At 39.4% G+C, this 18317-nt stretch overlaps 1 protein-coding gene across 3 annotated transcripts in view; it reads left to right on the top strand.

The window, feature by feature from the left end:
* The window catches only part of LOC133474259 (transmembrane protein 266-like), a 60183-nt gene that overhangs the window by 35007 nt on the left and 6859 nt on the right, over positions 1 to 18317 (top strand). For all 3 annotated transcript variants that reach the window (XM_061765753.1, XM_061765754.1, XM_061765755.1), the window contains 6 exons: positions 4118 to 4272; positions 6273 to 6346; positions 7444 to 7500; positions 9295 to 9433; positions 12087 to 12202; positions 13221 to 13416. In XM_061765753.1, coding sequence (XP_061621737.1) covers positions 4118 to 4272; positions 6273 to 6346; positions 7444 to 7500; positions 9295 to 9433; positions 12087 to 12202; positions 13221 to 13416 — 737 coding nt within the window. The remainder of the gene's footprint in view (positions 1 to 4117; positions 4273 to 6272; positions 6347 to 7443; positions 7501 to 9294; positions 9434 to 12086; positions 12203 to 13220; positions 13417 to 18317) is intronic.

Genomic DNA, 18317 nt, shown 5'->3' with positions numbered 1-18317 from the left:
TGAACATTATCTGTCATACGAGTGTCAACAGAAGTGGAACACTTAATGTGAAGAGATCTTAACTGTGACGCTAAGATGAGTCGTATCATTAGTTTTTACAAAAGTTTAAAAAGAAGGTGACACACTCTACATTAAGTTTGATAAGTGGCAGACAACACGTATGGTGAAGCTGGAGTCTGACTGCTTTGAATGCAAGTCTACTTACTGTAACTTCATGCTTTGATGCTTGAATTGAGCTCTCATGAGGTATGCTGAAATCGTGCATGATGTTTTCACAGTGTTTGTCATCCAAATTAGGAATCGTGGTCCACTAGTGCTATTCTAATGTGGAACTGTTTCACCATGCTAATAAACTGGAAGAAAGTGTCTGATGTCCTTTAAATCATTTGTTAAAGCAACACTAAACTCCGCAGAGAATTATTTGTAAGGAAGTGTTTCACCATTTCTGGAATTTGGAGCTACAAATGCTTTGAAGTCATTTGGAGAATTTATGCTTAACCGTATCAAATATTAAGTTGATGTTGGAAGTGCTTTAGAGGAATGAGACAGCTGGTGGTGGCTGTAAATGATTTGACAAAGGTTGGGGAAGGTTATTTTTATTATTATTAAGGCTGAGAGGTGCAAATCCCTCGAGGGTTATGTAGAGCGTGGATGGAGATGACTATACCCCCCCCACAGATCCAACAAGCTTCCTTTTTGTGCCCCTCCCAAACATTACTATACAGATACATAATGTTGTTGTGGTCATTCTTAACTCTATGTTTGCGTGTGTTCTTATGACAGCATCAGTTATGAATAACTGGTCACATACATGCATGTAATTTAGAGCAACATAATGTAACAATCACACCTTTCAGTGACAAATGATTTAGTGGTCTGCTGGTTTGTAATAAAAGGAATAGCATAACAGCTGTCACCATGGTGACCCAGATTACCTACTTTATTACTAATAGCAGTATTTCCGAACCTTCATTGAGCCAAGGCGCATATTTACATTAGCAAAGTCTCACAGCTTGTCACCAAATAAAAACATCATAACAAGTACAACAGGTGTGTCAGAATATTTTCAGGATTGGTGACGCAAAATTATGTACGTATGTATGTATGTATGTCTATATATGTGTATATGTATGTATGTATATATATGTGTATATGTATATATATGTGTATATATATGTATATGTATACATATGTATATATATATACATATGTATATATATATATGTATATGTATACATATGTATATATATATATATATGTATATGTATATATATATATATATATATACATATATACATACATATATATACACATATGCATATGTGTATATATATGTATGCATCATATATATATATATATACATATATATATATATATATATACATATATGTATAATATATATATATATATATATATATATGTATAATATATATATATATATATATATATATATATATATATATATAAATAATATAAATATGTACACACACACACACACACACATACATATATACCCCCCCCCCCCCCCCCCACCCCTCCCTCCCCTATGAGGAGTATGATCAGTTCAGTTGAAATGAGCCATATGAGTAGCGTGCCAAGCGATGGAGACGTAAAATGATGAAGGGGCCAAACGCTTGCCCGACGTCGGCCTCCCCTTCTGTGCCAACGCATGGCGAGGAGGCAAAAATTGAGCCTGCTGCCAACTTTCCACTCCAGCTGGAGAACTGCTGAGAGGCTTTGTTCCTCTCAGCGCTCCTACCGCTAGCACCTCCGTATGACATAAAATGACGGGGAAAAAATAAACCCAAGTCGTCATGTCACTATTTAAGGCCGACATGTCCATATGCTTATTGCTAGACGCCAGATGACATTCTATTAATGAAAAAAATATAATAAAAAACAGCGACTTTTTTCACGTCTCACTTGACTGTTAAGATGCAGGTTTTGCTGCATGCTCCTACCCCCAAACAACCTCTGCTACAGTGGTCCTCTTCATGGCCTGCTGAATAGGAAGTTCATCAACATTCCAGCTTCAGATGGTCAAACCAGAAGTTCACAAAGCTTCACTGTCCCTTCCCCCGTCAATGCCCTCTCTTATCACGAGTCTTACACCCTCACCTTAGCTCAATTTAGATAGCATTTCTGCAAACTACTGCTCTCTGTTGGCCACACTGGGAACTTCAGATCTCATGCTAAGTAGAGGAATTCTAGTGCTGTACTGTTTTTATTTATATTTACATTCTAGCAATAGTATTATTAATAGTATGTAAATATCTCTTTCTGCTGCATTCACTGTGCAGTGCTCTGTGTGATACTTGCTATATATGTAGCTACTACAGTAAATCCCAGTGGATTAAACAGTCTAACAAACCCATGGCTGTCAGGCTGTCTCATTTACACCTTCGTAGGATTTTTTTTTTTAAAAGACTACACAACAAATTTAATGTTTCATGTTGGTGCAAATCCAGGTAAAACAGCAGATAGTTACAATGGAAGCAACCTTCTAGTTCTTTTAAAAAAAATAAAATAAAAAAACGTATTCATTGCTGGTATTACCGCCTCCCACGGTAGGGTGAGGTCGATGATGAGGACCTTCTTGGCAGCTGCAGACCCCATTACAATATCTGGTCTTAATGAATGTCTGTGTGATCACAGTCAGGAAGACAATATGGGTGCCCGGACCAGTGTGCATTTCCCATGTCTGGGCAAGAATAAGCAGGGGTTTTTGATCGACCCGCCAAGGGTGTCAACCTCTGCACAGCTCTTCTGGTCCGACGAGCGGGATGTCTGCCTGCCAAGAATCTGGGGAGTTGTATGCTCCAATCCTACAGCTCTCCATCTGCAATTTCCTCTGTAAGCAGTTGCGCCACCACCTGAGGTGGCCCTGTGACAATGCAACACTGCGCCATGCCAGGAATTGCTGGAAGTCCTGCGCTGACTTCTCTTCACCTCCAAACCATCAGAAGAGGTTTTGTAGACAAGGAAGCGTGTCATATGCTGTCACGAGGACTGTGGGGTTCGTCACATGTCTGCCCATGTCAACCCTGTTGGTTGACTCCTCCCCAGTAGGTCCATGCTCTTTGTCTCCCTTGGGACACAGCCTAGATGAAGTATTGGTCCTGCTCCACTTGTGAGGGTGAGGCCTTTTCTACAACCATGGTATTCCGTTGCTCTCGTGTGGCTCAGGACCAGAACTGGACTGACTCTCCCCAGCCCAGCCCTTCCTGGTTTTGTTGGATCCCCACCCAGATTTCCCTGAGCCTGCTGATGTCTCGATCTACCTCCTCCTGGGCCTTCCATTTTGCCCTGTACAGACAGTCACCCCTGCACCTCTTACCGCTTTGTCCACAGATTCCTTCAACTCGAGTACAAGACATGTCTTGTGCTGTTTGTATCCAAGGTTTATGGACCTCAGTGGGGTCTGTAGGGCCTTCTTGCCAAAGAGGCCTGTCTCACCACTTACTGATTGATGTAAGAGTTGGCAGTGCTGTCCATCTTGCTCACCGAGGAAGATGGTATCTCGCTCACTTACAGGAGGCACGTTACATGCTGAAAGAGAGTGAGCTAATCGCATCACACCTCCAGTTTCCTGAGAAAGCTGGCTGCTGTCGATCTTTGTGAGCCCTCCTCTCTCAGCTGCCTCTGGGCCAACTTCCCCACTTGCCTATCAGACAGGTCATCTGTGTATTTCCTGCCAAGGCTTTGTATAGGACCCTGGACTATGACAGGCTTGATTTTCAATCTCACCCACATTGTCAGCTCGTCAAGGCGTTTGACCTGACGACGCAGCTCCTCGTACATGGTGTCGTCTGTAGGATAGTTGTCATGTCATGTCATGTCATGTATCAGTGCACGGAGTCTTCCTCCTGATGGAGAACAAAACAATCTTTCTTGATTATATTAACTTTTTTACTTCTGAGTTGCCTTTTGGAAAATGTTGTTTGACTCCAATGACACATCATTAATAGCAATGTACGGTGTTGAAAAGCAGCCATCAAGCAGTATCAAGTAAAGCACTTGTAGTTGACTTTGTTTCATTTCTACTTAATCTCATGCTTGCAACACGCTTCAAATGTGTCATAATAGAGCAATAGACAACCACTGTGGTTTGTTGCAGGTCCAACTGGCTGAAGCCTTGCTGTGGCCGTCGAGTGGCCCTGTGGCAAGTCTGTCTCCTCAGTGCCGGCTTCAACTGCGTCCTGGTGGCCTGCGTCATCCTGGTGGTGCTCTTCCTCTCCTTAGAGCTGCTCATCGACACCAAGCTCCTTCAATGTGAGTCCGTCTTCCTTGACCCTTGAGGTTTGCTGCCATGGCATATTCCATCAAAGCTGTTGAAGTGTACTGTGAAGTACTACTGATTTTCCAAATTACACAATGTACTGTACATTACTGTCACACTAGTGTTGTAATAGTTTCAACCGGGTATGACCGGTCACATTGAGCAAATGCAGTGTTCTGTACACGCATACACAATATGATTAAAGAATCATATGTCATATTTAAGCATGTATGTAATATTTAGACCACTTAATAACAACTTTTAATCAGTTTGAAGGTCTACTAGCTTGTATAGTGTGATTGCTGTTGTCTTGGCAAATGTAGATTGCCTACTTTAGTGTATTCTAATCATGGTTGACCTGCCTGGACACTTTTCAAGTTGTGTTAGCACTAGCATCAGAGATAAAATTAGTTTTGAAAAATGTGTTCAGTGTTTGTACAAACTTAAGATAATGTTTATTTCAACCCATAATTTGATAACACAGATGAGGTCTGTTAGCATTTAGCATGTACATTAATCGGCTTTCGTTTCTTGGGTCTCTGTCGGTTAACAAATGTACTTTTACCCGCATTCTTTTTTTTTTTTTTTTTTTTTTTTTTTACCACAGGCAATACTCAAGACAACTGCAAGGGAAGGGAACATCCAAATGTTCCTTAATATTGCTTTAAGAACCAAATCTAGTAGTTAGAAATTGCCATATTTTACCAAACCAACTTTTTCTAGTATTTAGGATGTAATATTAGCGCTATGGTGCCTCAGTAAACGGGAAATACGAATTAAAATCGTCCATGCTTGGCCGTTTTTCTCGCTCCTGAGCCAGCGCGGTCAACATAACAAACACGTGTGCTCTCACAAGTGGGTCTTCTACACCGAGGCAACCAATCAGAGGAAAGCCGGCGGTCTTTGCCAAATATGGACAAAGCGGATACAAAACTGGGTCAAACAGAAGTAGCTGTCAGGCGGGCCTTTTATGACAAAACACACTTGTAAGACAAAACCAAGGTGTTTTTTTTTTTTTAATGAAATTGACACGTTTATAGTAAGTCCATGTTAGAGACTAACATAAATAGCCAAAATATGTGACCTGTAAATAGAACATAAGCCATTTTTACATTCTGTAAGTCATGTGGACTGAGTATGAATTTTGTGTGTTTGTAAATTAATATAAACATGAATATAATCTAGCTCTACAATTATACATTTGCATTTTAGACAGACATAGGCTGTATGATGATGATAATAATAATAATAAATTTTCATAGCACCTTCCAGCGACACCCAGGGATGCTTTACAGATCAGACAACAACAACGAAAACAAAACAAAGACAGGACTAAGTAACTAACAACACTTAAAGGTGACTAACTATGGGTCAAAGGCCCGGGCAAACAGGTCGGTTTTGAGGGCTGTTTTGAATGAGTCCAGGGTCGAGGCATCTCGGATATCTCGGAAGAAAGGGAGTTCCAGAAGGTGGGCGCAGCAACACTGAAGGCTGTGTCCCCAAAGGTGCGTCGGCTAGTGTGGGGGATGGTGAGCAGACCCATGCTTGAGGACTGCAGGACTGCAGGCTGCGAGATGGAGCACATTGTTGTCCACAGAACCTATGGATTGCATTTACAATCCACTGTTTGCATCATCACTGATTTTAGTGGTGCTAGCAATCACACATACGCTGGCTGTGCAGGATGCCAAATGGTTGATGAACAGCAATGCAGAGACACGATAACAAAGCAGGCATCTTGTCAATGGCAGCAGGCACACATCTCCATTGATTAGTGGCCAGCGTTCAGCTTTAATGATACCACAGTCTGCAGGGAATGTCCTGAAAGATTAGCACTGTAGACACTTTGACACCAGAGTAAACGATGGCCCCATGATAGACAGCGTCCTTGCTAGTAGAGGAACTTGTTGATTTTGAAGTGCAACTCTTATTAATTTAAAAGCTCCAAAGTTTTTGTCTGTTTTGCTTATGTGTCCATTTCATGTCTCTGCAGTTACCAATGCTTTCCAGTTTGCCAGCATCATCCACTGGATCAGTCTCATCATCCTCTCACTTTTCTTTTCAGAGGTAACACGTGATCGAGTGCCATTAATCCAGTTATAGAGTACTCTGCTTTTAAACCACATCTATTAATTAGTTAAAAGAATACTTCCGTAGTGATGAAAGACCATAGCTGACGTCACGTTATCCTTCTTTCCACACCAAACTAGTTGAGACTGAATCAAAATCAATTCCACACAGTTGACTTTATTCTTAAAAATGACTTAATCGATGAATCGATTGTTACCTTCCATCCTTAGTAGTGGGGGAAGTGACACTATTGGAAGACAACAATAGCTTAGCCTTCTGTGCACTCCAGAGTAAAACTTTTACTTTTCATTTTAGACAAAAACAGACTTAAACAGAATTTAATTTAAAGTTGAGTCCAAATGACTTGACCATAAAGCTATGAACATTTTTTATTTTTATTTTCTTTTGTTTAACTTTGAATAGGGTCTTTCTCTGCCCAATGACTTCCTTCCATTATTGCCCATATGGCCATTGCTAGTTTAGCTTCAGAAATGCCATTTAGGAGCTCTGTGTTTGGTAAAATATTGATTATTTGAAATATAATTGTAGTTTAAAGACACAAAACTTTACATTTGTGTCTTACTAAAGGAAGAGGGACGAGTTTGACCCTCAGGCCCGACTGCAGTGCAAAACAATTACGCTGACAGTGCTGGCCTTAATGCCCTAAACCAAACGTTAATTACCATCTAGCCAGCAAGAGCAATAATTGAAGTAGCATTTAATGAGCATTGGGGATGGGCTTCAAGCGATATGATCCGTCCAAACGCCTCACCAATGACGTCATATGTGAAGAGTCATCCGCGGACGTTTAAAGGGTGTTTAATGGCTTTGGTATTGCCTAGCAGTCAGAATACTTTGTTCAAGTTTTGAAGCATTTCACTTCATTGACTGCAAACGTGTTGTCCAAATGGCCACAACACATGATGGATTTGCAGGACCACTTGTGCGTGACCTCTCATGCTAATTGGCAGGTGAATCAATGGTGCTGCTGAGAGGCGCCTAGTGAAAGTGACCATATTGGCAAAGTGCAAGGTAGACGTGAATGTGCTTGATCACATCACGTTAATATCTTCTTTTGTCTCTTTGTGCACTAGACTGTCTTCAGAATTGTAGTCCTCGGGATCTGGGATTACATAGAAAACAAAGTAGAGGTGAGTGTGGTCCATTTTTAATGTATCTTTCACAGTACCTAGAAGCAATGTGTGGACTGAATGGGACAAGACTCCTTCAGTTTAACTTCGGTCGCATGCCATCAAATTTTGTTTACATTTTTTATAATCTTTGATGTCCTTTTATCGGGTGGAAAATTCCCAGGATCCCCTTGGATTGCTGATCTCCCCAATTTAAATATGGAAAACAGCCTCACTCTGATTGGCCGTTGGCCATATCGCGGCGTCTTGAGGCGACCATGTCGGCTCTTACTAACATTGTGAAGCAGAATTCACACCGCACATTTGATCTTGGGCGCCCTGAACGCTGACAGAGAGAGAGAGAGAGAAACAATCGAGGAAGGTGCGGATTTGCTCGGAGGATGAAGGCTAAAATAAAGAGAGGGGGATATATTGTATATACAAGCGCCAGCTCACTCTCATTTCATCCAGTTACATTATAAATTATATTGTAATTGTATATTGTATTCTGTATCAGCATGGCTTGCCGGCCGCCTTGCTGGGTCGCTCGCTCGCTCGCTTGCTCCAAACCAAACCACAATTCTGGTTCCGAAATGCTTAGGAATTTCTCCCAAAGTAAATTGAAGCCATTTATTCCTCAACTCCCCTGAGATTGGCAAGTGATGCAAAGTTTAAGATTTGCACAAGCTGCAGCTGCGTTGTCTCTCAGCCATTTTTCCTGAGATGAGTATGGCGACTGGGCATGTGCCATCCACAAAGTGGGCAGGTAGTTGAATAGTTTCTACGTCACGAACGGCAAAATCAAATCCACCCGTTTTGCAAGTGGTTTGGTGTTCAAAGGCTATTGCATTCAATCAACAAACTACATTGATGTCAAACTCTAACCAGGTCACAGACTCATTTTGACCTATGTTATGCATAAAACAGTGGAAACATGGATTTTGATGGAATGGGATCTTTAATTCTTCATCCTAAAAAAAGGCTGTGTTAGCGTCCAGCTTTTTGGGAACAGTTTGGGGAAGGCCCTTTTCTTTTCACAATGCACAAAGTGAGGTCCATAAAGGGATGCTTTGATGAGCTTAAAGTGAAAGGACTTGAGGATTTGATTAACTTCTACAGTGATTTGAAATGTTTTTATCATATAAAAAGATATGGTACAGTAGAAGCGCAATCTTCTATCTACAGTGTTTCGTGATGCTGGTTGAACTTGGGTTGTTCTAATTTCAAAACATTTTTTTCGCATAGAAAATAATGTATAATGTATTTTTTAAAAAGTTAATTTAATTCATCCAGACTCAAACTGTCACCATAACACATTTAACATGACCATAGCACTGTGTTGCCAATAATAAAACAAAAATGAAGTAAAACTACTCTCAAATAATAACAGACATTTAGGAACAGCAAGTTAGTGTTTCCAGAGTTATGCAGTCACTTTTTGGTAATTTGTAGGTATTTCGATGTGTCGTTTATAAGAAATGTATCAATGTATCATCTATTTGGTGAAATTGATATACTGCATATGTGTAACTGATATTTATTTACTCATATTGCTTTTCTAAGTTGCAGCAAGTTTTATTTCCTGTTCTTTGGTTATCACAGTTTTTCCTCTTTGCTATCACTGGCATCACCTCACAAAAGACAAAAAAAAGCAAGACACAATTGGAGATTTAAGTGGCAATGACCAGATGTCCCAATACTTTTTGACCATAGTGTATTTTTTTTGCCCCAATATTAACAGCCGAACAACCTGCTTTACGTTAATAAACCTTGCCTATCAAAATCCTAGTGTTTTATTAGCGCTATCGCTATCAGGTGTTTGACGGCGCCGTCATCGTGTTGTCCCTGGCCCCCATGGTGGCCTCTACGGTGGCCAACGGGCCCAGCAGCCCCTGGGACGCCATCAGCCTCATCATTACCCTGCGCATCTGGAGGGTGAAGAGGATCATCGATGGTGAGTCAGAGGCATCGTCCACGCCGTTTATGAAGTCATATGGAGCCAGTTAACTTGTGGGTGGGACCACCTGGTCTCTCCTGAATCTGTTCTCTCCATGATTATACAAATTATTTACTATTCAGAGCAATATAGCTATTGATCATCCCCAAGAGTAATTTGCTGTCACTCGTCTACTCCAGCCTGTATCGATTGTAGGGTCTGGATAAGCACATTCACAGGGAACATAATGAATATAGTGGTTGTTCTCCTCTATGGTAATGCGCTCCAGTTCGATATCCGTGTCGAGGTCACCCTCAGCGCGGGCCTCCTGCTGCATGAGGGATCAGCCTGCAAACAGACCACAGAGCAACTCTCTTTACACGTATACAGTTTATCTTTATTTTTTATTTTTTAAATCCTTTGTAAGAGAACACATAACAAAGTCAAACCCCTCTGAGGTAATTACATTTGGAGTTTGTAAAAAAATAGTTTGAAAAGGAAGCTTCTAAAGTCCCACAAAATGTCAGCATCACACAAATATTGTGCAAAATGTCAGTACATCAACCATAAAAAGACTTAACCCTGCATGTGTTTTGCTTTTCGTGTAGCACCTATTGTGTTGATAGAAGAGAATATACACCAGAAATTACCTGAAGTAATCGGAGTTACATTCAACGTGCCCTAATACCTTTGACCAGTGTCACAACATGTCAAAGTTAAGATTGTTTGTGGTTGACTTCTTTTTACACTACAGTATGTGTGACAGTGACGAATCTTGGTAATAATGTCCTGTTTTTGAACAATGGGATGGAAATTGAATTAAAAAAAAAAAAATCCGATTCATTGATTAATAAAAACAAATAATGGATAGACAAATCTATAATCAAAATAATTGTTAATTGCAGCCCTATTTTGTTATATAAAGGATCCATGTTCAATTGAAATTACTGTTCAGTCAGGATCACATTTGGATGAGATTTGCATAAAATCTTAAAACCCTGCAAATTTCCTTTCACTTGCCATATAATTTTTATTTTTATTATTATTATTTTTTTAAGTACGTCATGGATTACAGTACATATTACCAAAGTTTAACTGGAATATATTTATACCTCGCCAACATAAAAATCCTGGGTGATGTCAGATTGTTGCACACAATCGCTCCCTGTTGGACGTTAAATACAATACAATGTATTTCACTTTGGATTCTATCTCAAACCGTTTTATAGTATGTTCCATGAAGACATTTTAGATATTAATGTTCATATAATCCAGACTCTTAATCCCATGACTACACTATTTTATGTTCTAACTATTTTGGTCCAGTCTTCTGCATGCAGCTGAGATGTTGATCTCTCAGTGCACCACCAACTTGCTCGCTTAAATACGTGTGGGTGAGTGAGCCTGCTTGTTAGGCTGGAGGCGACACACCAGGAAGCGAGAAGGCGCGCATTTACCACAAGATTGAGTCCCTCTCACAATTAGCTGGATACATCAAGTAGCAGTGCTTGTGTCAGCCTTAATGAGCGAGGACGTGTTCTCCGAGTGGGCTGCTGCAACAATTGACTGTCCGTCTATATGTGAATTGGGCACTCAATACACGACTGCCATTTACCTTGTTGTGTGAGTTTGGATCATGCGATGTTTGTGGCTAAAGAAACGTGCACATTTTTCACTGCAGTTCTTGTAACAGGATAGTCTGGTTCACTTTCATTGGTTTGTTTACAATAACACAATTGCCTTGTTTTGAATGGACTCAATGCGATTTGTCTTCACCTTGCTTCCTTCAAAAAGGAAAACAAAAAACAAAACATGTTTTACTATGCTATGTTAATGCAAATGTAATGAAACTTACCAATGGTGGGGATTTTTGTTTGATTTTGTAGTTTCCAACTTCAGCAAAAAAAAAAAAAAAAGTAGTTTAATGATCAAATTGTAATTTGCGGTTCTGGTAGCTGTTGACATTTTTTAAAAATTATTTACTTGATTAAATCATTCAATTTGGGTCAAATGGGCTCCATACTAGAATAAACATTCAACAAAACTGGCCAGGGTCGATCTTAAAAGATATTAAAATCGTGTTAAACTTTCATTAACATATGGTATAAAAATAATTTTATGATGTTGTATTACTTTATTTCATTGTTATTTTCTTTAAATTTTCTTTAAGTGAACCTCATAAAACATGTCAGTTTTCCTTACAATTCTACTGTTATTTTTTTAAATAAATGGAAAAAAAATACAATCATGATGATAAAAGAAATGTGCAAAAATAAATCCTAAATTTTGTTATACTATCATGATAAGGTAACACATTCAAAGTGAAAATAACGTAATATCAAAATATACTGTATGTAAGCATAATCTTTATTGCTAACGGTCTCAATCACACAAGCATTTTTGCTTCCATCTAGTGGTTAAAGTCTGTTACTGTATTGGGAAAAATAAGACAATAATTGGCACATTGTTGTTCAATTTCATATATTGATTTGTACTCTCTATAAGCTACCTGTTCTTTTTTAATTTCCTAAAATGTATTTGTAAGTATATATGTTTGAAATGAAAAGATTTTTTTGAAACTGCTTGCACTTAATTGCTGTAATGAAGTCACCTCCTTTAACCCCCCCCCCCCCCCCTCTCCCATCATGTGCTATACACCTCTCTGTGTCAGCTTACGTGCTCCAAGTCAAAGTTGAGATGGAGCTGGAGATCCAACAGTGTGAGAAGACCAAGGCAGTGCGAGAGGAGCAGCTGGAGCGTCTCACTCAGATCTGCCAGGAACAGGCGGTGAGCACCTTTTCATTTAATCCTAACATGCAAAAAACAAATAAGAAGTAGGAAAAAAGCTTCTTCTGCATGAGCTGTGAATTTAGTCGTGGGTTGCATTTACAATATGTGCACTGCACTAATGAAAAGTGGTACCCCGATTTACGAACACCTCAATGTTCGGACCACAGACCAAGCAAAAATGACTGCCCGATGTTCGAACCGGGCTGCAGTGTGTGAACGTTTCCTGCAGCCATTTTGGGGAGGCGCATCGCTCTCAGCCGCTCGTACTCTGCTCAACGTCGCGTTCCGTTGCTTCTTTGCTTAGTGCTTCATTGTGTGCATTTTTGTTGTTTTTCGCCTTTATACAAATTATTTTCCATTTTGCTAGCTCAATATTGAATCCGAGAAAATCCACAGACAAGCGTGGCAAGAAGGAGGAAATAATAATAATAATAATAATAAATATGTAGTTTACTTAAATTAAATTTTTATATTAAAAAAAAAAAAAAATCAAAATTTTCTTCCTGTTTCAAAACAAAATTTCAAACTTTCTTTGGACATTAAATTGTAAAAAATACAAATCGACATGGAGTTGATATTAATTGAGACTGTGTAAAATATACTTTAAAAAACAAATTAAGAATTATATCAAAATTAAATAATTACTACTCAGTCTTTTGTGTGTGCATCTTTATTTGATGAACTGTTAGTCACTTTATTGTCAGTAGGGGACAGCACCGCCTCATAGACATTCTCTTTCAAAAGCCGCAACACTGTCACCAGCCACCCCACCAACATACATTGATTAAAATGATATTTCTCAATTAAAAAAATAATAACATAATCAGTGAAAATGGTCATTTATACTTCACTGAACTATAATTATTCATTCACTAAATTAACTAACTCAATTGAACAAATTGGATATCCAGTATTTGTACTATTTTGTTTAAATTTATTCATGTCATCCTTTCTCCACCTCCTCTCTCTCTCGCTTCGTTTTCCTTCCTCCTCATTTGCATTCCCGTCGGTGCAGTTTGAGATCAGGCAGCTGCGGGCCCACCTGGCCCAGCAAGACCTGGACCTGGCGGCGGAGCGCGAGGCGGCAATGCAGATCCACCGCGTGTGGGCGAAGCAGGGCAGGAGTTTCCAGGTAGTGGAGGGCTCGACTCCTGGAGAGTCTGACGACGAGGGCGCTCACAGGAACCCCAGAGAGCTGCACAACACTGCAGGTACACTTAACTGGACTGAAGTCACGACTGTCCGAATGACACGTCATGGTACCTTTGGGCATAGCTACAATGCCAGTATATTTTGTACACCTTCAGGGTCAGATGGTGAATCCTACTTTACCTCTTTTTCTGGCAATGTTGAAGTTCACTGTGTAGTTTGAAACGAAATAAAACTAAGGCATATCGAGGAATGAATGCCAAATTGAGCTGTTGCTTTACTTTACTGTATTCACTGTTGTACACTTCTAAATCCTTAACCCTTTATATGGCACTCATTGAAATACTTTGAAATTCACAATTTATGAACATTATGTTTGTTTGTTTGCCTGGAGAAGAGGTACTTTAGCTCTACCTACATATACAGTAGTTTACTGGTATGGAGAAACACTTTACCTGGGCAACAATATTTGTATTTTCATAGCTGAAAATGACAAAAGAATTCAGAAATGTAGTGCATTTTAACACCTAAGAGCAATATTGTATGCCCCCTAGTGGCTAGTAAATGGTGAAATGTCCGGTGATGCCAGGTCATCACTTTAACCCCGGAAGTGGCATACAACAAGCGCCTTGATGCTTGTGTTCGTTAATATTGTGAGATTCATATTTATTATTCACATATGCCAAACAAACTTTTAAGTTTCCTCATAAGTTCACATGCCCTGGCAGCATTTGTGAAATATTGACAGTTTTTGGGAAAATATGACTGATTGATTGGGACCATTTTATTATTTTCTTTATTTCTATGTTTATTATTATTATTTTTAAACAATTGTGCTCACTCATGTTTTCTGTAAAGAAACGTTGACATCATGCACATTTTGCAAGATTCTGATTATGTAAACTTTAGTGCACAACTGTTTCAATTGATATAAATTTAACAATAATATAATATATAAGATCATATTGTACACTTATATTTGCACACCCTGCTCTGATCTATCTATCTATCGATCTATCTATATATCTATCATCTCTCTCATGCTCTCATCTCTCTCGCTCTCTTTCTTGCTCTCTCTCTCTCTCTCTCTCTCGATATATATATATATCTATATCTATATCTATATATATATATATATATATATACATATATATGTATATATCCATCCATCCATTTTCTGAGCCGCTTCTCCTCACCAGGGTCGCGGGCATATGTATATATGTAAAGCTTAATATTGGGTCATGGCTTTGTTCTGTTTATAAACTCACTTTTTCATCTTAATGCAGGAAAAAAATCCAATATTTTGCTTCTATTTTGTTTGAGAAAAACAATAGCTCAGTTGTGAAACCAAACAATTTGTCCTTTGACATCATTTTAAGCAGTTGAAAAAATGACAATGGGCCTCGTTCATAACCAATTTGTGCTTAAAGGTTGTTTGTACGCACGTTTGACGCAAAGATCTGTGATAAATCAATAAGTTCATACTTATTTTTGTTCGTACTCTGTGAACGAATTTAGAACCTCCTCAGACCATGCGTACAAACAAATAATGCAGGATCAGCAGCCGAAAAAACGCCAAACACATCTTTTACCAAAAATGCACAACGTATTGGAACTACTGTATAGTCATTTATAAAAACAATATTTATAACTCGAATGATAATAAATCAAACCAGGAATTAGTACATTTGTTGACAAAGGTCCTAAATAACTGTGAAAATGACACTTGTCATCGGGTTTACCCTCGTTCCGTTCGAGTGCTTGTACAGTATATGCATGTACTGTATGTGTGTGTACCCCACTGCAGCTGTCTGCATGCAGTCCGACATTGTCACTCAACGAGCAGGAAAAGGGATTGGACTGCTTGCATTTCCTAGTTTTTCCAAGGCTTCAGTATTCTTTCTAATCCCTATAATATAAATAGTGTTTGTGTGCCACATTCTCTAATTTAACTTTGGAATTAATTAAAAATGATTAACATGATTATTATTTGTTGTCGGTTTCTGTTTTTAGCAAGCTTTCCCATGATAGGAACTTTTTCACAATAGGATAAAGATTAAGAATGTTATTAAAGTTTTCGAGCCTTTTGTAACTTTAAAGCTCCGCGCATTGTCTGAGATACGTCAGATGGACGCCCTTTTTTGGGGAAATAGGGGTGCGGTTTATTCAGATCGCAGCACGCGGGCACTAGCTTATCATTTTTTCTTTTTTTTCTAGCTCCTCATTTCTGAGTCACTAACATCGGCACGGTGATGCGAAGAAAATCGACCGGTACATACGTTATGAATCTGATGGTTATTTTGCGTATGTGCTCAGAGTGAGAACATTTCTACGCATTTATTAGTGAATGAGGCCCAATGAGGCGGGGCGGAATAATTACAAAACGGGAGCAAAAGAGTACAGCTTCTGCAATAGATTTCATTGAATACTATTGTATCTTGTCTAAAGGGAAATGTTTCAATTAGCCCAGCTTGCCTGTGACTCTTTAAGGACGTGCTCATTTAAACACACTATATACTTAATAATCAGGCCAGGTGGAGCATTTGCTTGAGGAGGCAGCATGACAAACCAGGAGAGAGGTGCAGCATCAAGTATGTGCATAATTCTGTGGAACAAACAGTCCCTAATGGTGCAACATCAGGCCAAGTGGATGCCGGTGGAGTGTAGGGTTGACATGGCCCTGGAGCAGCCTCTAAGCTCCCTCCATTCTCACACACCACAGCCATCTGACCGCAGGCACACGCGATCAATACAGGGGCAAACAAAGCTTTTAGGATGTGCTGAACGCTGGAGCAAACAAGCATGTTTTCTGACACTGGGTCACTCTCAGCTCCTGTCGTGCTTCAGCCACCACGCGGTCGACGCGGGCTTTTTAAGCTACAGAGTGCTCTGTGCATTGGGCCTTGTTAGGAGGGCAGTGGGCTCCTCTCAACATCTGTTCTCATTCACCTGAAAAACCACAATCGGGCACCACAATACCACCCCAAGGGCATACAATAGTGGCAAATCTGGGTGTGGGTTACAAAGTGGGCCTTTCTACACCAACATGGTCACTGGGATGAGTGCTCAAAGGCCAGCAGACTTCGCTTAGGTCAGGTCAGGTCACCTCCAGTCAAGTCAGATTGCCAACTTCTTTCTCATCTGAACGATGACACCATACCCAAGAAACACCAATTGTCCCCTTAGATGAAGTTTTATGCTGCCTGAGAAGTACTAAATTGCGTCACATGGTGACTGCATCCACTGTCACTCAAGCAGAACATCTGCTCCGAGAAGCAGGTCATGAAGCACTGGCAGATAATGATCATTTCTTTTTCGTGATGGGGAAAGGAAGACGACATCTATTTTCGGGAAATCAAGTCAGTGATGTGTAAACCCTATCAAGCATTCATTTCTCCTCCTAAAGAGTGTTAAGGTTTGATGATGTCAGTTGGTCACAGGCTTGATGCTGTTATTGCATTGTCTTATTCGCTTTAATCTATTCTAAGTCTGTGTTCTAATATTTCGCTGTCGTTAGAATTTGCTGTTCTGTTACAAATAATGCTATTACATTTAAATGTCAATACCGTAATTTCTCGTGTATAATGCGCACCCCCAAAGTTGACCTGAAAATTCTGGAAAACCCTTCAACCTATGTATAATGCGTTTTTACAATGCATGATTTCAGTTCTACCCATATCAAAACATGAATGTATTTTCTTAGTTTTTTCAAAGAATGATTCTGAAGTTAAGCACTTTATTTGAACACATAATACTTTCATTTTATTTTCTTGCTCTTATTTTGAAATTCACAGCCCTATTTTTATTTAGTAAATGAGAAAACACAGAGTTGTGCTCATGTTTGATTACCCAGGCACAATTTGTAAGAAAACATGAAGGACTAGGCGAAACACATTTTATTTTATTTTAATGGGATCTAAATTAAACTGTCAAGCATTTCAGAAAAGCATTATCATTAAACAAAAAAAAAACCCAAAGAAAATAGTGATGGTAGTTGTTCAGTCACGCTATTTCACAAATTCTGCCTGAGTATGTAAACTTATGAGCAGAATTGTACATATATGCCATCATATGTACCTCTGTCATATTGGAATGAAACTGTAGACTACACCTTTTTCTTAAACTCTAAGTGGCAAACAAGAACGAAAGTGTACAACTTTTTCGTAACCTCTAGGGGGCGGTGGCATATTGGAATGAAAGTGTACAGCTTTTTCCTAACCTCGAGATGGCGGCTTACATTTATAAAATGTGAAAGTCTTTTTCATTTTCTCCTATACCTATGTATAATGCGCACTATTGACCTTTGACAATTTTTTTTGGGGAAAAAAATTGCATTATACATGAGAAATTACAGTACCTAGAAGTAAAAGCTGGAAATATTGTCTCATATTCATCTTTCGGCCTCACTGTTCCAATAGTTGCATCTATAGAGATATTGTACACATTTAGATTGTTTATTGTTCATTGCCCATATAATCATTACTAAAAGGACATATCTCGAACTGATAGGAAAACAATGTAATTTCACTATATGATTAGCTCCGGATTGATTGTAATTACTTTGCCAGTGGTGCAGCACCAATACATCAGGTCTCTGAACTACAGTAGAGCTGTACAGCTGCGCTAAAAGGACCCAGCATGTCACCTTTCCTCTTCCACACTCAAGTGACAGCTTGATAACTGGGCTGTCTCACAAAAAAAGAGCCGAGAGCCTTTTTATGTATGCTGGACAGCCAATTCTTTTCAACCTCACCTCACCGCCATCACTCATGTGTTATTAATTGTGCAGCGATTGTCTCCGTCTTGTTTTAGTGAGTGCAATGCTTCCTCTCCGGGGGTGGCCCAGGGATTAATATTTTAGAATGAAAAATAAATGAGATTACCCATCAGAGTCTGCAGCAGCATGTCCCGGGGGAAGGGGGCTTGCACTCAAGCGGCTCGCGCTTCGCACTCAGTCAGCAGA

This window comes from Phyllopteryx taeniolatus, chromosome 2, assembly GCF_024500385.1.
Source record: "Phyllopteryx taeniolatus isolate TA_2022b chromosome 2, UOR_Ptae_1.2, whole genome shotgun sequence".
In the NCBI taxonomy this organism is placed as follows: Eukaryota; Metazoa; Chordata; class Actinopteri; order Syngnathiformes; family Syngnathidae; genus Phyllopteryx; species Phyllopteryx taeniolatus.
The sequence above is the reverse complement of the archived record's forward strand: the minus strand, read 5'-3'. Positions and strand labels throughout refer to the sequence as shown.